Source organism: Camellia sinensis, chromosome 15, assembly GCF_055761805.1.
Source record: "Camellia sinensis isolate YWXY chromosome 15, ASM5576180v1, whole genome shotgun sequence".
Classification (NCBI taxonomy): domain Eukaryota; kingdom Viridiplantae; phylum Streptophyta; class Magnoliopsida; order Ericales; family Theaceae; genus Camellia; species Camellia sinensis.
The window spans coordinates 115,639,638-115,661,339 of record NC_138975.1 but is presented as its reverse complement, the minus strand read 5'-3'; the positions used below and the strand labels follow the sequence as shown (position 1 = coordinate 115,661,339).

Sequence of the window (21,702 nt, the reverse complement as noted above, 5' to 3'; positions counted from 1 at the left end):
TTTATTTTTTTTTTTTTTTCGAGAATCAAGCAAAACAGCACAATATATTATTCATGAGATAGCAGTTTTACAGATTTTGCCAGCTGGTGTGCTGGCTCGACAAGAGCCCTACCCACCTTAGTTACAGATAAAAACGTAAAAAACTTACTTAAGACTAGCACATCCTGTACAACCAAATCAACCTCCCATTTGAGATTTTTTTTGTCACAAAACTATCAACCAAAAGCTGGCAATCCGTAAATATTGAGAGGCACTGAATTTTCGCCTTGGCAGCCCATTTTATCGCCTCCAAAAGTGTTCGAGCTTCTGCCAATAGAGGAGAAGGCAAACAGAGAGAGAGCACTTGCTGTGAGACCTGCACTTGAGCTTCATCAAAACAGACCCATGCCAGCCCAGCTACTTTGGTACTTTGATTCCAAGCGCCATCCACCACACAAGTAAAGAGCTGAAAAAGATCATGTGAGGTTGCATTGTTAGTAATAACATAACAATTATTGGAAGAAGGAATCTGCACCCTTACTTTAGCACATGTAAATATATTATGAGTATCTTTTACCCAGCCATGGGTCCATTGCCATCTAAATTCAGACACTAAATTTAAAGTGTGATCTATTGACAATTGCTTGTGTTCAAACATTTTAAGATTACGCTGCCGCCAGATTGCCCCCATAACAGCAATGGAATGGATTATAATATCTTCCTCCTGAACAGTCCTATTCCAATCTGCCCACCAAGTTCGAAAATCCACAGGATTTCCACAAGTAAAATCTAACCCCAAAACTGTACCCCTCCAAACTCTTTGGGACCAAGGGCATTCAAAGAAAACATGTGCAATGGTCTCATTTGCTTGCACACACCTAGCACAAATGGGATCAACCTGCAAACCTCTGCATTTAAGCTGCCACTGGACCAGAAGGATATTATGGAGACACCTCCAAATGAATCAAATCCACCTTAAAGGTATTTTTGTTTTCCACAATCTTTTCCAGATCGAAGGATCGATCACATTATTCCCATTCACCCTGTCAAATTTTCGCCTAATGGCAGCCCAGTAGCCTGATTTAACCAAGTAGATACCATTCCTACTTAGTCTCCACACCAACTTATCAGGGCAAGAGATTAAAGGAATATGAATACCTAAGATGGATTGAACCACATTTTCAGGAAATAACCATCGAAGGAGATTTCTGCGCCAACAAAGATTTGAAGAATCTATCAAATGATTCACTCGCATTGAAGGTAGATATTGGTTTAACCCAAATTCTTCTACTGGGTTGTCCTGCCCTGGAATCCACAAATCCACAAAAGGGTTTATTGATTGCCCATTGCCAACTCTCCATAGCAAACCAGTCTTCAACAACTCCCTACCCCAAAGAAGACTTTTCCACCCCCATGAAGCTGTCATAGTCTGTCGAACATGAAATAGATCCTCAGCAGAACAATATTTACCTAAAAGCACTTCAGCAAACAACGATGTTGGATTAGAGATTAAACGCCACGCTTGTTTTGCTAATAAGGCTTGATTGAAACAGCCCAAATCTTGAAAGCCAAGGCCACCCTCCAGTTTAGCAACACACAAACTATCCCATTTTTTCCAGCACAGCCCGTAGTTTTTATCTGATTTCCATAAGAAACGACGTATTATGACTGTTAATTTATAAGTGACAGCGCATGGCACTTTAAAGACAGACACAAGGAATAACGGGATGGCTTGTAAAACGTGTTTGACCATAATACACCGACCCGCAAAGTTTAACAGCCCACATTTCCATCCCAACTTCCTAGCAACTTTATCGACCAAGGCCCTAAATAACGACGTTTTTGACTTACCCGACCAATCCATGGACGCCCCAAATAAACTCCCGGATGAAGAACCACTTTAAAATGGAAAATAGCCTCCAACAGAAGTCGTTCTCTAGAACAAATATTAGGACTGAGGTATAGCTCGGACTTAGTAATATTAATCCGTAAGCCCGTTTGTTGGCAGAAAACATTCAACAACCATTGCAAGCACCATACCTCCTCACTCTTAAAATGCATAAATAAAAAGCAATCATTTGCAAACAACAGATGAGAAATTGGAGGTGAATGGCGACTTACAGCAATACCCTTACAAATACCCTAGTGAGCAAAGTGAGCCAAGCCCTCAGATAAGGCTTGCATGACAATGATAAACAAATAGGGCGATAGAGGATTCCCTTGCCGCAAACCAGCTTTGGGAGTAAAATAATCTGATGGTTGGCCATTAAGTAACACTGAAAAAGATACGGTTGACACAAATTGATGTATCAACTGGATCCATTTCTCCGTAAACCCCATACGACAAAGTACAGCAATTAAAAAATTCCAATCTACCCGGTCATAAGCCTTATTCATATCTAATTTAAGCCCAAGAAACATTTTTTTTCCCTTCGTACGATGTCTAATAAACTCAATCAACTCATGTGCGAGCAAAAGATTGTCAGAAATGAGACGGCCTCTGAGAAAGGCATTTTGACTATCATCAATTAAGTCAGGCAGCACCTCTCGCAACCTATTCGCCAAGACTTTAGACCCAATTTTATACAGCACATTACATAGACTAATTGGGCGAAAGTCATTAACAGTCATCGGCTCCTTGTTTTTCGGAATCAAACAAATAAAAGTTTTATTGAGTTCCTTAAGTAAAAAACCAGAATTTAGGAATGCGAACACCGCCTCAACCACCGACGGACCCACAACATGCCAAAATTGCTGATAAAACCCCGCAATAAACCCATCAGGCCCCGGTGCCTTCAGTTTCCCGATTTGGAAGACTACCCTCTTAATTTCGTCCGCAGTAAAAGTTTGATTTAATAAAGTAATATGGGCCTCACTTAAGTGACAATTAAAAACAGAAATTAAATCAAAATGACTTGGAAAGGCACCTGCGTAGAAATGTTGCGAGCTCCTATGCTGGTTGTGCTCCTCACACTTAAACAAAGATTTGAAATGGTTAGTAAAGGCTTGATGAATCTCCTTCTGATCTGTAAGAAGTGAGCCATCCTCCGTTTTCAACACAGTGATTTGATTCTTCTTCTTTCTCCAAGAGGCCATTTGATGAAAGAATCTTGTGTTCCGCTCTCCATGTCGCAGCCATCGCTGTTTTGAACGTTGGGCACATCAGATTTCTTGCTTACTAAGTAAATCCTCCAACTGCCGTTGAAAACGCTGCTCCAGTAAAGAATCATCCATCGTCACAATATGCTGCTGATGGTGTTGTAATAGCCGTGTCTCATTAATCTGTCCTTGCAGACTTCGGTACGACAAACGGCTCCAATTTTGGAGGTGATTAAATACAATATTCTGTTTCCGACAAACCGCAAATTGGCTAGAACCCGGAGTTAACACATGCCATGCACGGGGAACAATATGCTTCAATGTGTCATCCATTAACCAGATAGCCTCAAAACGTTTTATGCGCCTTTTTGGTCAAACCACCATGTCCATATCAAAAACCAATGGGCTATGATCCGAGCGTTGAATTGGCATAACCATAAGTGAGGCATTAGGAAATTTTTCAAACCAATCTGAAGACACCAACACTTGGTCCAGCCATTCATAAATAATATTCGAATCAGAGTGATTGTTGCACCATGTATACCACACCCCTTGGTTTGGAAGATCAATTAATCTGTTTTTAAAAATAAGATCATTAAAAGAACTCTCACCTCGAATTGTTGTAAACTTTGGGCTCCATTTGTCCTCCACACTTCGCACTTGATTAAAATCCCCAATTAGTGCTACCGGTCGTGCACATCCTTGTATCTTCTGCCCCAGCTTGTGCCAAAATTTCATCCTTTCTAATAACGCCGGATGCCCATACACGAGAAATAAATACCAATCACCCATTACCACGTCAGAAATATGTAACAACAAATACCGATTAGTGGCGCTAACACTAGTAATATGTTGACAATCATCCCATGCAGCCCACAAACCACCCCGACTGCCATTACAATCCACACCAACACAATTGCGGTATCCCAAAGACATTCGAAAGAACTCCAACTGTTTAGACATTTGCTTGGTTTCACTGAAAAAAAATTAAATTTGGCCGCCATCGATGGATCAATTGTTTAGCTGCTCGAACTATTAGGGGATGACCCAGACCCCTACAGTTCCAGCTGAAAATCCTCATGGCCTCTGAGGAGGTTGTTGTGGGACAACCTCCTACAAAACCCCTTCTATATCTTGCGATGGTTATGAGAGTAAGAGCTCCTTCATACTCGCCGCCTCCGTTTCAATGAAAACACCATCTGTAGTCGTCCATAGGGGATGATTAACTGACTCCCCTACGGTATCCGAAGAACTTGGTTCAGAATCATAGCCCGACTTTGATCCTCTTACCAACCTCTGTTGCAAACCCATTGTCGCCCGGAATCATCATTTACGCCAACGAGAGGAACCTTCACCCAGATCGACCCCACCAATTTGCCTACTCCTCTGCATGCATTTCTGACGTCGTCTAGAGAGATCCAGCAAACGCTGTGAATGAGCTCCCGTCCTTTAAGTCCGAGATGAGGCAGGCTGAAGAGTACCAGCAGCCCCCATCGAATTTGTGCGTCCATTGCTCTCCAGCCCAGCTATGAGACCACAGTTCGTCAAGCCACGTTGAATCTTCCGTCGTCTTCTTCCCACCGGACTAACAATAACTACCGAATCTGAAATCCCTCCAACATCATGGATATCTGCCCCTTCTTCCCCAAAACCACCCTCAACCTCCGCAACCCCTTCCAAAAAATAAGCAACTATGGCATCATGGTTACTATCCATCAATCTTCTTTTGTAAGGAGGCCCATCTACATGTTCCATCGTCCAATGCTCTGTGTAAGGACGGCCCAATATCTCTTCCCCTCTTGAACTTGAGGTGTCATTACTAGGCCCAATAGACTTTATCAACCCGCCCTCAGGAGACCCAACTAGAACCAACGTCCGTTGGCCCAAGTATCTCTCACCATACGGAAAATTCAACCTTCGGCCCAATCCACCATGCTTAAGAGACTGAATAGTAGTATCCCAGTCCATAAACTTATAAAACCGTCGGCCCATAATTTCCATTTTCATCTCTGTAGACCATTGTCTTCCCCGCTGTGAAGCTGTCTTTTCAGCTTGATCGACGTCCATCAATAGCCGTCCTGCATTTAAGCCCATAGCTTGAAAACCGTCAGCCCATTTATTCCACATTAACTCAAGCTCAAATACTGAGTTGATCGGCTCATTTGGCAATGGGTTAAGATCCCTAGTCGACTCAGCTTGATGATCCACCCCAACCACCTCCTGTAGATGGTCCTCCACTGGTATATGGACCAGTTAGCATGGCAGCGCCTAACACCTGACCATCACTATCTGAAAACGCTGGATGACTGTCACGATCCCATTCACGTTCCCAAGCTTGGACAAAAGCAGTGTGACTTGGGCTATCCAAAGAGAGCTCACCACCAGTAGCTAACATACCCTCTTTGGGTATAGGTGTCCGAGTCGTTCGATGATGCAGCCGAGTGGATCATCTCTCTGGTCAGTGTGCAGTCACTCAGATTCTTGATGTATACAGTCTCTGATCACCTTGTTGAATCACCCAAGTCCCCAGTTGTTGGCAACTTGAGCTAGATGATTATCAATAAAAGTTTGACCCTCCTGGAAGGACATAGCACATTGCCCATCAGTATGACCAATCTTGCCACATTTTCGACACATACGACAGATAGGTTCATATTGACATTCAATCCACTGATGGCTTCCATCCGAAAATGTTAAGAAAAAACCACTTATCAATGGTGCCTCCAAACAGATCCACACTTTAAGGAGTAGATAGCGTATGTTCCGTGGCCAAACAGTATCCACATCAACCTGAATAACTTCTCCAATGGCCTTGCCTAAACAAAAACCTGCCTCAGCAGTATAGCATTCAAGCGGCAACCCAAACATGCGAACCCAGATCCCAGCACGGGGAATGACGAACTTCTCCAGCACCAAACCAGGTCGCCAATAATCTACTATCAACAAAGCCCCCGCAATTGCATAAGGACCATTGGCAACTACACACTGCAAATCATGTGCATGCTCAAACGAAAAAATGTAGCATTTCTTACTTCGACCTAAGACATGCATAAACCCCTCCAGATGCCAAAGATCATCTAGATACGATTGCATCAGATAGACATTAAATTCCCTAATATCATGAACATATCCCACTAAACACTGGTGATACATATTTTGGCCCACCCCCCAGATTGTTGCCTCCATTTCCATATTCACCCCACACCGTAAATGATGCTGGGATGGAGGAATATATGTACAAGGAGAAAAAACAGCCCTTCTTTCTTCTGAATATTCACTACCCACCACAGTATCACTACTGTCCGTCTAGTTCCCTTCATGAAACGGAACCCCAATTAAACTCGCCATCCTAAAAAGGAAAATACAAGGCTGAACCTCCTTACCACAAAAGAGCCGACCAGGTAGGCCCTGTCCAAACCTTGCCCAAAACAAAAAGGGATAACAACAACCAAACAGACACAACATAGAAAGAGACACAAAGCCAGCAAAACAAAACAGAATCAAAACTCCCAAGCAAACGAAAAAACCAAACAAACCAACTTCCTCAAAAGGATGAAGAAGAACCCAGGCTCTCGAGAGAGAGAAGATGATCTACACTCTTAGAATACTAATTCGAACATATTTATTTTGTTAAGTTGTGTTTGGATCATGAACTTGGGTTAGTATTTAGAAAAGACAGAATGAAAAACTAGATAAAATATAATTACATTTTACTTACTTTCACCCACCTTTCCTGTTTCCTTTTTCAATTTTATGATTCAAATACAACTTTAATATTTTAACAAGACTCAATGGAGAAACCTACGGCCAATCTTCCTACTTAGAAACCTTTGGGGGCTAGATATCATCTTTCCAAATCTCAGGGAGGAATATGAATCTCAGGGAGGAATATGAAATTAACCTCAAGACTCCACTAAGTTTGAACAATATATTAATCTAAACTTGTTGAAAATTTTCTTTAATGGGAATTAACCTTCTAAAATTTTACATTTCTCCTCAATCTTCATGAGAAAATTTTCAGTAAAATTTTACAATTTAGTGATACAATCACATATGTGTTTTTTTTTCCAGATAAGAAAGGAAAAGCAGCTCCTGGAGGTAACATAATTGTAAGTTAATCGAAAATTATCCCAGAGTTACAACTTAGTCACACATTGAGACTAAAACAGACAAACTACCAATTCAAACAGGTTCCCAAAATTCATGGTATAATTTCTAAATGATCAATGTATATATGTTGGGCAGCCATTTGCTAGTTACTTGTAACACCCTGTGAGCAAATCAGTGTAATCACAATGGAGATAAAACTTTGATCTTTACTTCAAGAACCCCATGTGCTTAATTTGCTTAATGTCAAACCTCAATTCCTTTGAACACCATCTATTACTCAAAGTCAGAATCTAATAGTGGCATTTGGTAAGCTTCTTTTGGTTCCATGTCAGTGATGGACGGAGGACGATCTTGGTTTGACACCGCTCTCTTCTTGTGTCTCTGATTTGGTCTATCTTGATCATCTTGGAAATTTTCATATGGTGATTGAGAAAACATATAGAAAGCAGAGGAAAATAAAAACGCATAAAACAAATACTATTTAACGTACAAAATGCTTATGCAAGTCCCACTACAGTGAATTGGGCAGTCATGTATGCATACCAAAATTAAGATCGCTGATGTTTATGTTTAATAGTTGTAATTATGTGTTAAAATAGGAATTAATATCGGAGATTGATGTCAACTGTAAATTGCCTTTACTAAGTATAAATAAGAAGTCGAGCAAAAATTTGAGTAGTTTTTCTTTCATTTCTATGAAATTTATACATTTGAGAGGTTCTATCTCAGTTGGGTGTGAGTTTCTTCCTCAATGGAAGTGAGTTTCTTACAGGTTTCTTCCTTGGGAGTAGAGAATTGCATTTCTGAGTAAGAACGTCAACCAAGAAGGAAATTTTTTGCTACTAAGACGGAAAAACCCAATAACTTAAGCTAAAAATGCTGATTTTACCTTTGATGAGGGCAAGCTTCCATCTCCACAATGAAAGTTTTTGACAAAAATATTTACATCATATTTAATTTTAATATTTTTTACTATTTTAATATAAAATTCAAAATTCTAATGCCTCAACTCAATGCCTTGAGGGTTATGACTCTCCTCGCAAGGGAAAAAATGCCGCACGCTACGCATTTGCCGTTAAAAACTTTGGTAATTAGTAGTAAGAGGTGCCAAAAGGAGGAATGTTGGCAGTAGTTTCCCAACAAATTCAACTAGCATGCAATAGATTCCCAACAAAGGAACAATCGTACAAGAATGAATTTGTGGTGAGGGAGACAGAAAAATCCTTCTTTAGGGTTTTGGTTTTTGTTTTGTTTTGTTTTTTTTTCTTTTTTAGTGTCTGTGGGTTTGGGGTGGGGTGTTGCTTTTTCAATGAGAATGACAAGTCTAGAAATTGCAAAGCTGGAAAATGTGAATTGTTCAATGAGATGATTCAGAGATATGCTCAAAGCTATCACTTGGTACAATAATCTGTTAGGGGCAGAAATAAAATGACAATGAATAGGCAATAACATGGCTGTCAAGAAAATAAATATAAAAAAAAAAAAAAAACAAAAAACAAAAAACAAAAACAAAAACAAAAACAAAAAAGGCTGCTACCTACGAGGTATATGTGACTGCATTTGAACTAAATGAAGGGAAACTTTGAAGAATATGTTGGGAATGGGATTTATACCACATCCACCAATGTGAATGAAAGCACACAATGCAAACACCAAAGAGAAAAACAATTAGACACAGATTTTTGTAGTTCGGCACCAATTGCCATCATCGATGGAAGAGAGATTCCACTATGAATAAAAAATAGATAATACATGTGAGATGGTCAACACACTCAAAACCCATATCACTACTAGAACCCCAAGGTCAAGAGTAGTTGAGCCCTTGATCACTCTAGTGCCTTCACGGTATTTTTTGTCATCCCTTACATCTCTATTTTATCCTCTTAATCTCGCCAAAACATATAGTCTCCATGACTATTTATAATAGTCTATCCACAAAAAAACTAGTTCCATAAAATTAAGTAACCAAAACCTACGCATTGGGTTCCCCAATGGATTCCGGACTCTACTATCCTACTCCAAATACATGTTTAAACTAACCTAACAAATGAATGGGACCCACATATCTCACATGGGTGGACTTATCCTAACAGAATATCAATAGAAGTTACTAAATTAATCAAGTAAAATATTATGCAGCCAAGACATCACATATATAAAAAATAATTAGAAAGAAAATAATGATGCTGAAAAGTAGAAAAGGGAAATAAAAGAAAGGACTAATCATGAGTCAGAAGAATATCAAGGAAATCACATTGGATTGGAGATGAAGATAATGGCTGGGGAAAAAAAAAACAATAACAATGCTCCTAGGAGCACAATATGCCATGACTTACTTTTTTGCTTAGTTGAGTTTGATTATTTGATTGACTTGGGTGAGTTGATTGGCTCCTTCACAGCCAGATGCTGCCAAAAGACATCAATGCTTCCAAGAGGAAGACTGGGCCAATCCTTGGATCTCCCACGCGATTGTGGATTCCATTCATGATGTTACCAATTCTCTGTTTCATTCCTGTCCCTTTGGATAGAATGGTTTGGCACCTACTTACCAAATAGGATCTGCATCTTCAGGAACAAGTGCAGGAGTTTTTGTTCTCTGCGATGAGATAAACAGAAAAGGTTTGAGCAGACATCTTGTATGTAAGAGATGCAACTCTAAGCTCCAGAGTGTATACTTCCTTAAAAAAACTACAAAGTTCAATGAGTATCAATCTAAGAAGCATGGACACTTCTAAGAACGTAACGTGCCGTCTCCAACACTCACCGGACACCTAAGTAGCACAGGCGCGGGTACTGGTATGCTGATACGGCAAAACCTTAAAAAAAAAAGAGAGAAAGGATAGGGGTACAGCTGGAGTACGTCAACAAATTTTTTATTTTCATAATTTATAGTTTGAGATCCAACCTACAAATCAAAGTTTAATACCAAAACTAAAAGGCGAAATTACAAAACCAAAAGAGAAATCACAATTCAACAATACCAATACCAAAACAAAGTCTATAAGCTATTTTAATGCCATTAAATATGAGAAATTACAAAACAAAGGTTCATTCCAAAAGCAAACTAAGTAAAATTTGGAAACTTGAAACATCAATTTACACTTTCATCAACCTCATCATTGAATACTATATCTTTCATCTCTGACACATCAAGTAAAAGATTTGCAATTTCAAGTACATCATAACTCTCTAATAAATTAAATGTATCACCACCAATGTCTCATAGCTAGGTGTACCCCCGATGTACCCATCATGTACCTACGAACCCAGTAAGTATTTCAAGTACCCCGATACACATGCAACCCTAACAGTACGCGTACCAGTACCCTGTAAGTACCTGGTATGAGTATGGCAATATTTTCAGAGTACCTTTGCTTTATAGCCGAACACTTTCCAACAACACTAACGAAACATACTACAAGTTTGAATAAATAACTTGAAATATAATGATACAACAAAAATTAAGTAAATTTATACCTGTTCTCCTCCTTTATACTTCAAAAATGAATATATTTTACTTAAATATTCATATATATGACATAATAATTATTTATCATTATATATGACATAGGGTTGATAAATAAATAAATTATATATTTTGCAAAAGTCTTGAACGTGTCGTGTCCTACATTTTTTAAAAATTTACATGTCGGTGCATCAATGTCGTGTCACATGTTCGTGCTTCTTAGGTATCAATAATGGAGTGAAGGTAATTAAACCCCTCAGCAAAATATACTAATTCATCCATTCAAGCACCAAAAGGAAGATTTATTCTAAAAAAAGCTTGTCTATGTTAACTTACAAAAAAGGGGAGCTCCCTAGAGTCACCATCTTTGATTATTTGAGAGATCCACTTCATGATCTGCCAACCAAATAAAATAGAAACAACTCAACGTGAAAAGGTGCACTAAACCACAAAAAATGTTGCATTTGCATTAACGGCTCAATACAGAGTGAAACATTTCTCAATAATTACAACATGTAGTAAAATCCATCTCACAACAGATCGAAGGCCAAACCTCTAAACTTTCTTCAGAACCATTGTACCTCACAAGAAGTTGTGATGCAGGATCCACATCGTCATTCAGAAATGCCTCCAACATGTTTTTTGGCTTTTTTCCCCTCAATTTTAATACTATCATCGGTAGCATTCCTTTTGTAACAGACAATAATTAACTGTGGCACATCTGTTATATCCCTCCTAAGTCCACATGTTTCATAGCTATTCTCTGTTTGAGTGTGGAAAAACAATATCGTTGGAGAAGAGAAATTTAGTGACTAATACAGTTGCAAAAGATCATTTGTTAAATGTTCCATCATAGAATAGTCCATCGTGATCATTATTAATTAAAGTATTATAATCCATAATTAGTAAGCACACATACTTCTACATAAAAAATAAAAAATAAAAAATAAAAAACCTACAAATGGTTCTAGAAATAATAGTGGAGGTATAGAAAGATCATTCCTTCAACTACATAAAGCAGAAGCAAACAACCTCTAATCATATGTACAATGCTGTTGCAATGACATCTTACACAATTACTATTGGAGTTTATGAATAATTTTCACCTTTGCAATATAATAATACTACATGCCTCACATATGCTACATGGTGAACTTAGTTTAATTTTTATTATATAACACCTTCTGTTTCCTACACTAAATAGCATTATTTGTATAGCTAGAGAGGAATCACATTATTTGTACATATGGCTTGATCACAGCAATTCATTCTATGTACTTTCTACACTTCTTTGTATTTCATTCTTTGAGATGAATCCTGTACATATAGCTCGATCCACAGAACAGAATCAACCAACAAGAGTACAAAATTTTTGTGAAAGATACCCTCCAAAGTTTTTAAAATGACCAAGAATCATAATGAAAAACTTTCACCTTCTTTGGTTTAGTTTATGAATTGCTTTTGAGATTTTTTGTTTTTCAATTTTTTTTTTTTTTTGGAAGGGGAGGGGTTTTTTTTTTTTTTTTTTTTTAAAAAACTTTTTAGATGCGTCTAATCTAGATGCACTTAAAAAATAAAATATTGTAAAAAAATCTGAAATTGTCTTCAATCAACTTTTTTCAAATTTTTTTATAAATATTTTAAATTTTAAGTGCATCTAAAATAGGCTGATCTAAAAAAATAAAAAATAAATAAATAAATAAAAATAAAAAACTAAAATATGAAGAAAAAAATTCACTAAAGACAAAATAAAACAAAACAAAACAAAACTCAAAAACAATATTGAGTTCCAAAAATTGGTTTGAACTCAAATAGGAAAACAAGGAATGATGAATACTTTTAATTGGCCATGCCTCACATGGAGAACATAATCTAATACACCAAACAATTGACATGCTTTGCGCTAGACAGGGCATGGCTAAATATGTATTTACCAAAACTTTTAAATGTGAAAGCGTAAGTTTTTAAAATGACCAAGAATCAACACACAAGCATTTCAAATTTAAAATTTTTATATATAGTGAGAAAAAGTTATTTAAAATTAAATATAAATGTATGTATAAATACTTTTCTCCTCAAGGTGTTGTTGAACATTTCATTATAGAATAGGAAACTTGCCCTCATCGAAGATGAACTTGACATTCTTAGTTTCGGTTATTGAACTTCTTGCTTGAGTCTTAACTTTATATTTTTTTCTTGGTTTTTTCCCCGGAATATGATTGTTACAAAAGAGGTTCTTATTTTTTATGTTTAAATTTAAACTAGGTATTAGATCATCAAAAAAAAACTAGGTATTATAATAAGCTTAATAACAACCCAAGACAAGCTCCCCATATACGTACTGTTACATAGACTCATGTACGAGTATCGGGTGCAGGTGTGTATCCAAGCGTCAGACCTTCATAAATTTGAATATTGGGATACTTATCCAAAATTGGATATGGGTACGGGAACACGTCATATGCAAATATATATTGCATATTATATGATACTCTCAGATGAGATGTTGTAAATTGTGTAGAAATATAGTAGAAATTAAATCGGATACAAGAAACATATGAAATTTCTATATCTAATTTATGTGAGAGACTAAAAATATTCTTTACTAACAAATGTCAGTTTTTTCTTTATGTATTGTCACAAATTAAAGGATTTGAGTGTTTAAATTGGGTACGAGTGTCGAACACATATCCCACACTCTTACCCATGTCATATCTAGTGGCCATGAGTACTATGGGGGAAATAAAAGAGTCCATGTAACACAGCTCCTCATATTTATCTGCAAAACGAGTACAAGGTGCACATGAGTTGCACGTCTCAAATTGTGATGTGCAAGTCTTTGGAGAGTTTGGCCCAAAAATAAAAAATAAAAAACTCAATGCATTTTACCTTAGCCTCGCCTCGAAATGAGCCTCAATACATCTTTTAAATACACAATATATCCGTATAAACATGACATACTGTAGGATTTGTGGCTCAAATCATACATTAACTTTCTAAGATTAATAACACATATTTTGAAAGATTATTAAAAAGTACTTCAATTTTTTTTTAAATTTTTTTTAAAGAAAAAGAAAAAAAAAAGAGCCATAAAAATGAGAATTACATCTTAAAATTCCAAATCAGTAACAAGCCTCTCCAATCTTCTCAAAAAAACCATATTCAGATGTCAAAAGGTTTATGAATGCAATCAGATTCTTGGACATTTCCAAAAGTTTCAAGTAGAAATTCTCAGCTGCTTACAGAACGAGAGTATAGTGCATAAGGAAGTTGTGACCATGTTTTTTGATACCCTGCATTTGCAAGGCCAAAGGTCACATGTTGTTTTAGCATTTTATGTTTCAGAATTAATCCTGCTATTAGATTGAATGATTTATAATGTAAATAATTTCACATTATTTTACGGCAGTATAACACTGTCAGAATTTATAATAGCGATAATCACTGACCACCTTTCCCAACTTAGGACACCATTTGGATTAAGATACTGGCACTTAGGCAAAAATATTCCAATGCCAATAGTGATCCCAACTAAGTTCAACAGAGAATAAAATTTCAGAATAAATTGCGACCAAGTACCATACACATCACATACATGACCCTCAAATTAATTAATCCATTCACTACGACAAATGTGATTTGAACTACACCTAAACTTGGAAAACATTGACATGCCTGACAAACAAAAGGTGACACTTGTTGGGCTTCCCCATCAAGCCAGGTAAATATCAACCGCTTTTCCTTCAGTGCAACAGCTGCTAGTGATGACGGCTGATCTTTATCAACTGTGGACAGTGCTTCTTGGATCCTGCGCAGAGTCTTTATCATAGTAATTTACTCCATTTAGTAAACTAGAAGAATATACTCGCATTTGGGCATGCATTTTGTGTCATAACTTTGAATGAACATCAGGATCTTTGCCAGGATTCAACAAATAAAGTTCTTTCACATTCTGTGTTTTCTTTCTAACCGCTTTCACTACTAATTTTTTTTTCAAGTTACGTTTTCTATTCTTTCTTAGGTAGTTGTCTATATTAATTTATGAAAATTTGTCTTCGGAGTTTAGAAAAATGAGCTGATATCACTAGACAATGATTTCCCAACAAAGTAGCTAAATCATTTCTAGGAAATAACTACCAAGTAGGGATTTAATTTAACATAACAAGCAGGCCAAACAAACTCACTGCATGCATTTTGTTGAGTTCTGGGCTTGATCTTCCTGCTAGAATAACACAGTACCAAATCGCTGTTTCATTTCCAGCACGAGAATAGCCACGGGCATCACAACCCAGCTCCATGGACGTCACACTTCTCAATTGTGGAAGCTCCAAAAATAAGGAACAGAGATTCACAAAATCTTAGAATGTATAATCTGGGGTTGTGTTATACTTGTACATGTATATGTAAATATATCCCAACAGGTATGTATTATAGGCATAGGAATATAGACATAGTTATATCTTCATATAACTTCAAAGCTATGTTACATGCACTCGGAAACGGGTATCAGGTGCCTGCATGTGCTGAACTATCAAGTTCATCAAACCTTTTATGTCCAAGGACACCAGAACACAACTAGATTCATAAAATCTCAACGGATGCTGCCCATGTTTTACGCTATAAGAACCAAAAAAATAAAAAAAAGCAACTCCTATACATCAATATATTCAAATTTCTCAACAAAATTCAAAAAAGGATTCAATGAAGGCTCTCGAGATCCAATTGTAAAAGATGGTTAGAATTTTACTTTTAAAACAAAAATGGAAGTCTTAAGACTCTTTTCTTTTCTTTTTTTTGATAATAAGCAAACTGTATTGAAAAAGCATCAGGACGATACAAAGAATATAAAACCAAAAGCAAGCAAAAAACATATACAAGAGTAAAACAAAACAACTACAGAATCAAGTCCTCTACGAAGTCAACAAAAGTTATCACATCCGGGTGTACTGATAACGATATCTAGCCATGGAACACAGTGAACAAACGCCATTCGAACCATGGCACCAAACGCGTCTCCCCCAAAAAAACTCGCCTGTTACGATCCAACCAAACTAGCCACATCAAACAATGGCCAGCAAGACTCCATGCCTTCCGACATCTCTTCCCAACCTTTCCCCCAGCCCAACTTTGTAACATTGCCATCACTGACCATTGTTGAACCCAAGGAAAACCAAAAATAGCAACAATAAACATCCAAAACGTGAAGTAACCGGACAACAAACAAGCAAGTAATCTACCATCTCTGCATATCCACAGCACATGCAGTATAGTTCACTAAAATATGACCACGACGAATCAGATTATCAAAACTTCTTCTATCAAGCTCCCTCTAGATGTTCCAAAATAAAATGGGAGGTCCTAACTGCCATTCACCTCTTTTTTCTCTTTTCAACTCTGGCTATCCTCCAAGAAAGCAAAAGGTCCCAAACATTTGAAGGGAAGACCCCAACCACATCAAACAAGACTAAAAGTAAGGCCCAAATGTCCCAAAAGATGTGATCCCTCTCCCTCCTCACATAATCACTAACAACAACCCATCTATCAATTGCTTTTGTCTAAAGCTAGACAGGCCAGCTCTAACTCCTCTCCACAGCAAAGATGTCACCAAAACTGAATCCTCAAACACAAACTTCACATGATGGTGAAAAACATACCCAACCTTCCTAACACCCTTTCAAAGGCCCACACCGATGCACAGAAACCTCCAAAGACATCCAATCACCCCGCCTACACCCATATTTTGCCAACATAAACCTTCTCCAAAATTTGTCCCACTCACACACAAAACTCCATAACCACTTTCCCAAAAGAGCTTGATTGAAGATTTTAAGACGTCAAATCCCGAACCACCTACTCAAATAAGGGAGTGAACCGTATCAAATCAACCAAGTGATTCAATATATCCCCCAACCCACCCCAAAGAAAGTCCCTTCACAACTTTTTCAACCACTTAGCCACTAAGACTGGAATGGTAACCACCAAACCAAACCAAACTAAGCATTGTGTCCCAATTGAGTGGAGTCGGCTACATGAATTCTTTTGTTCTATTCTGCTATGTCAAAGGCTATATGACCAATTAAATTTAATAAATTCAATCATTTTTTACCACAACATCACATGTCAGTTTAGATCTTCCCCTCCTAACGTTTTCATTTATGGTGATCATATCACTTTTACTTACTGTTTCATCTACAAATCTTTGTTGCACATAACAACCATCTTAATCAGCGTAGGGCTATCACCTTTTTAAAAATAGAAAATATATATATATATATATATATATCAAACATAACTAAAATTAATTCATCTAAAAAACCAGCAAGGAATTCTCTAAAACAATCGCCAAACTCCAATTAATTAAAGGAATCACTAAAACAATCACTCACTTTTTAATTCATGCACTCCAACCTCAAAAATTTTGTAACACCACTACTTTCAAATACAACACGATATGCACAACGTTAAGGTTCAAACATTCACAAGTGGGGATCAAAAACCCTGATATTTGCACTGAGGTTCATAAACATTTCTACCTTTTTTACTAGTCTTCCCTCCCTCCCTCGGAACATGTTTTAAGTCAAACCCGAAAATGTCGATATTTCTGCTAACAAATCTGTGACTTTCTCATTGTTTTAACAATTAGTATATTCATTTTCAAACTTTTTTACGGTATATCGTAGCATTATTATTATTATTTTTTATTTAAGGAAGCTAACATATTCTGACTAAAGCCAAGAATTTACATATATGTAAAGGGATTTAAGGAACACAAAACTGACTCCTTGGCAACCCTATGTCAGAATGTGGATTGGAAATTTTGATGAGACTATCCTGTGTTTTGCTCTTTCCTTTTTTATCGTGTATCCTCCGTGTTTTTATAGTTTAATAAATTAAAAAGGTTGTATTTATGCCTTGGTTCATGGGAACAAATAATGCTTTGTCTATTCTCTCATCCATGATAACCATAATCTCAACATAGAACAACTTACGAGCATTTAGTAGATCACAAAAGTAAACTAAATCAGCTAAAGGATATCTATAATAATATTTGTATAATAGCACAGCCCATTGGAACCAATAAACACAACCTAGTCAATTTCCCATTGACTCTCAAATGCAGACACAAAGATGATCCCTCACAAAAAGCAACTATGCAGGATGCATTACTGAGTCATTTATTCTACTATGTAGGAAAAATGGTGGACACTCTGCAGGCTTATACTCCCGTAAAATCTAAAGAACAAGGGTTACTTTATAAGGAGGGCCACATTTGACAAAAGATTCAACCACAAATTTACACAATACGGAAAATAGGTTGCAACACAATGTCTTATCAAATGAAAACAAAATCATAACCTGACAAGTTCTGTACAATTCGATTCATGTGAAGGAAATTATCAAGGAAGATTTCTACATAGGAAAGCATGTACCGAAGAAAAACTTCATAGTCATAAACATTTGCACTTGTCAATCACATGAGGTTTACTTGCACATTAGAATCACTGTAACAAGCCATTTACACAATGGTTGCACTCACTCAAGTAATATGACCGGGCAAATTTTGTTATAGTGTCAAGGCCCTAATTATAAAACATGATAAAGTACAAACAAACAGCATTACCTTGATGTTTATTCTGTTCCATTATATCTACAAAACATGAATTGTTGGCAGGTCCTGCAGTAATGTGGACTGCTTAGCTTGTTATGTACATACACATTATTTATGTTACAAAGAGTAGCAAGAAAGACTATGAAACAAAATAAAAAGAGTGACATACCATGGTACACAACAGGTTTGATTCCATGTTCTTTCAAAAATACAATTGCAGGTGCAGATTCCACTCCAAACCTGTTGTTGATAATAAGAACTCTGTCAAGGTCATACATCATTTTGGGAAAAAAGGAACAAAAAGTAGAAAAAGGAAAAGAAAAATTCAGAAAAGAAATGAAGATTAAACATGAAAAGCACTTGTCAAGGTCAATACCTTCTCTTTCACCTTTAGCCCTATTTATTAACGGCATTTTCGCAATGTCAATTGCCATTGCCCGCACTCGTGGAACATCCAAAACCATATTATCAAAAAAAAACCATACCAAGGAGATCCAAATCCAAATAAACCCTCAAAGCAAAATGACACCCATGCTCCTTCTGCTACAAAAATTTGAACAACTATCATCCCTCTGCTACAAAAATTTGAACAACTATCATGGATCTAATTTAGGTGAAAGAAACGAAGAGCTTTTCACACACACAGACCATTTGGATTTGGATTGGGGTTGAGACCCAAGATTTGAGCCGAAAGGCTTGTTTGGACTATGACCATATACCTCAGAACACACGAGCATGTTTAAGCTACTCATCCAAACAAGTCCTAATTAGTGTCTTTGATTGCAAACTAGGAACCAAACGAACCTTTTTCTTTGGGTACCAAACGAACCAGCCTCACGAAGTTGGGCCAATTGAAAAACAAAATCCTTTTGTATTATTTTCGAGACGAATTATTTTTAATTTCTAATTTTTTAATTATCATATATTTAACCCTAAATTTTGAATTTTATTTCAAATAAAGACAATCAAATATATTTTCTTTGTAAATGGTCTATTTTAAGAGTAAAATTGTCATACAATTTATTTTGTATTAATTAACTTATATATTATTTAAAATGTAATGACATTTTTTTAATGAATAATGCTGAAATTTTTTTTGTTATAAAGTTCTGTTTGTTTTGATTTTAGAATCTATTTTCAAAAGAAAAAAAATTAAGAAATTAAAAATTAAATTGGTAAAAAAATTTTAAAACACATCATTTTTATAGGGCTGAGCAAGGAATCCGTGAAATCCGTAATCCGATCCAATCCAGTCCAATCCGATAGGTTTGGATTGGTTTTTTGAATCCGCGGTTCGGTTCCGGATTGAAGAATTAAAAATCCGTGGTCCACGGATTGGTTCCGGATTGAACCCTACGGTTCCAGATTGGAACCGATCCGGACTGTATACAAATAGTCTATATTTTTATTATACATCCTCCCCTATAGTATCTTCTCTTATTCTATATAAAATCTAAACTCAAATCTAAAACCGTATAATATCTTATTTTATTACTTTTGTTTGTATTTTCTTATGATTGTTTAAATTCAAAAACAGTATGTCACTATTATCGAAAAACATACTGCTATTATGGAACTGATATAGCGTTATATTTATATTTTTATGAAATTAAAGTGTTATATATATATTTTTGTTATTTCATTATGTGAATCTGTGGTCCTAAACCGATCCAATCTGTATTTAAATGAATTGGTTCGGATTAGTTCCATGATTTAAACGGATTAGATTGGTTCTAATTTTTCAGGAACCGTAGATAACGGATTGGTCCTGGTTTTACCCCATTCTGGTCCAATCCGGACCATGCTCACCCCTACATTTTTATATAATTTTATCTTTTAGGAGGGTAGAAATGATTTTTTAAAATAATTTTTTTTGATATTTATTTTCGTTAAATTAGTTTGAATTTTTTTAAAAGTCAAATATAACGACAACTTTAATATTATTATTAAACCAATTTATTAAATCAAAAAATTTAAAACTAAAAATATTTCATATATTAAACATATCGATCACACATTAAAAACTTATAACTATCCATTATATGATAACCATAAAAGAAAAATCTATTAACAATAAATACAGCCATCTATTACATTATAACCATAAAAAATATTAATCAAAATAACCATCAATTACATGATCATCATCTAAATATATACTAAAAATTAATTTGAAAAAATAATAAAAATAATAAAAATATAAAAGATTTATTATTTTTATATAATTTTATTTTTGGTAAGCATAAATAATTTTTAAAAATTTGAAAATAATTTTTTGACATTTATTTTTGTCAAATTAATTTATATTTTATCAAATAAAAATGTTTGCGAGCTCTAAAATAAGAGTTCTAAAGGAGCTCTAGAAGCGGGCTTCACCCATTGATGTGATGTATTAACTTTTTTTTTTTTTTGCCAGTCATTGAAACTCAATTAGAGCTCCAAAATTAGGAGGATGTATCATTGCTCTTTATCAAATTGACGACTTTACCCTTAAAATGGAGTAACAGTATTTTCAATTGTCTTTATTTAGAACAAGATTCAAATTTTAAGGTCAAATATATCACAATTAAAATGTCAGGAACCAAAGTGACACAAATCCTAAGCTACAGAGACCATTAACATAATTCACCCTCATTTTTATGTTCACAATGAAATCTCGTTAATCTTTTTGTTATATTAAATTTTGAATTTTCTTTCCAATTTCTTATGAGTTGGATATTTGGGTTTCTAAGGGATGCCTATTTATCTTTTTGTTCAATTTGTAAGTTTTTATAGATAATTTTTCATGTCATTGGTTATTATCGTAATACTCGTACTATGTATAATTTTAAATAAATAATTAATAATTACTTTTACAATTCAAATTAAATAGTAAAAAAATAAAATTAATTAAATTTTATAACTATTTTTATCACAATTTCGCGTATGATTTTTTTCCCCCTCCTAGCATTAATGCTATGTTTTAAGTTTTAAATAACAATAACATGAATTATAATGTAATTAGTAAAAATTATGGTAAATAATAAAATTGCACTTTTTATTATTATTTTTTACTAATTAGGTTTTTTTAGTTTGCCATATTATAATAATAATAATTACTATTTTTGTGAAACTCAATCTAGCCAAATTTGTTTAAATCAAAAAAATGAATAACAAAATAAAAATGACAAACAATGAACTACCAGTAACTCTTATCCTCTTGTTTTTCCTGAAATCAATATTTACATATCAAGTATAATTTTTAGATTTTTTCACACTCGCAAGTTTTGGCAAGCTCGCAATGGGTCATTTTCTTATTTTATTCTCTCACCCATCTTGCGACTTTCATGATCTCAATCATCTAACATTTTTCCTGCTAAATATCTTTAACATCTCTTTATCAGTTGTCCTTGCCTTATCACCACCATTTTGCTAAACCCCCTAAAACCACTTATTATAT

General features: G+C 35.5%; 1 protein-coding gene across 25 annotated transcripts; it reads right to left on the bottom strand.

Annotated features, from left to right (window-relative positions):
* LOC114317746 (uncharacterized) lies at positions 1-19,039 on the bottom strand. Of its 25 annotated transcripts, none has more exons than XR_014357432.1 (6): positions 18,624-18,864; positions 18,433-18,503; positions 18,276-18,344; positions 10,991-11,417; positions 9,525-9,784; positions 1-445 (listed from the first exon to the last, which is right to left on the bottom strand). XR_014357432.1 is itself a non-coding variant. In XM_082910463.1 (5 exons), the coding sequence occupies exons 1-4, from the start codon at positions 18,725-18,727 to the stop codon at positions 11,013-11,015; spliced, it is 282 nt and encodes a 93-aa protein (XP_082766589.1). In that variant the 5' UTR covers positions 18,728-18,864; the 3' UTR covers positions 9,428-9,784; positions 10,991-11,012. The 25 variants fall into 25 exon arrangements, 8 of the variants coding, with proteins under 8 accessions (XP_082766584.1, XP_082766586.1, XP_082766589.1 ...); XR_014357435.1 differs by having other exon boundaries at positions 18,276-18,329; XR_014357433.1 differs by lacking the exon at positions 1-445 and having other exon boundaries at positions 9,428-9,784; positions 10,991-11,050; positions 11,208-11,417.
* Between the last annotated feature and the right edge of the window lie 2,663 nt (positions 19,040-21,702).

What these genes read in the sequence shown, in the direction of transcription:
- LOC114317746 (XM_082910458.1), bottom strand. Translation starts at nt 18,727, where the DNA reads ATGGTTTTGGATGTTCCACGAGTGCGGGCAATGGCAATTGACATTGCG. An exon ending in GAAGGTATTGACCTTGACAA is followed by an intron (nt 18,504 to 18,623) that starts GTGCTTTTCATG and finishes TATCAACAACAG; the next exon opens with GTTTGGAGTGGAATCTGCAC. An exon ending in CAAACCTGTTGTGTACCATG is followed by an intron (nt 18,345 to 18,432) that starts GTATGTCACTCT and finishes CAAGCTAAGCAG; the next exon opens with TCCACATTACTGCAGGACCT.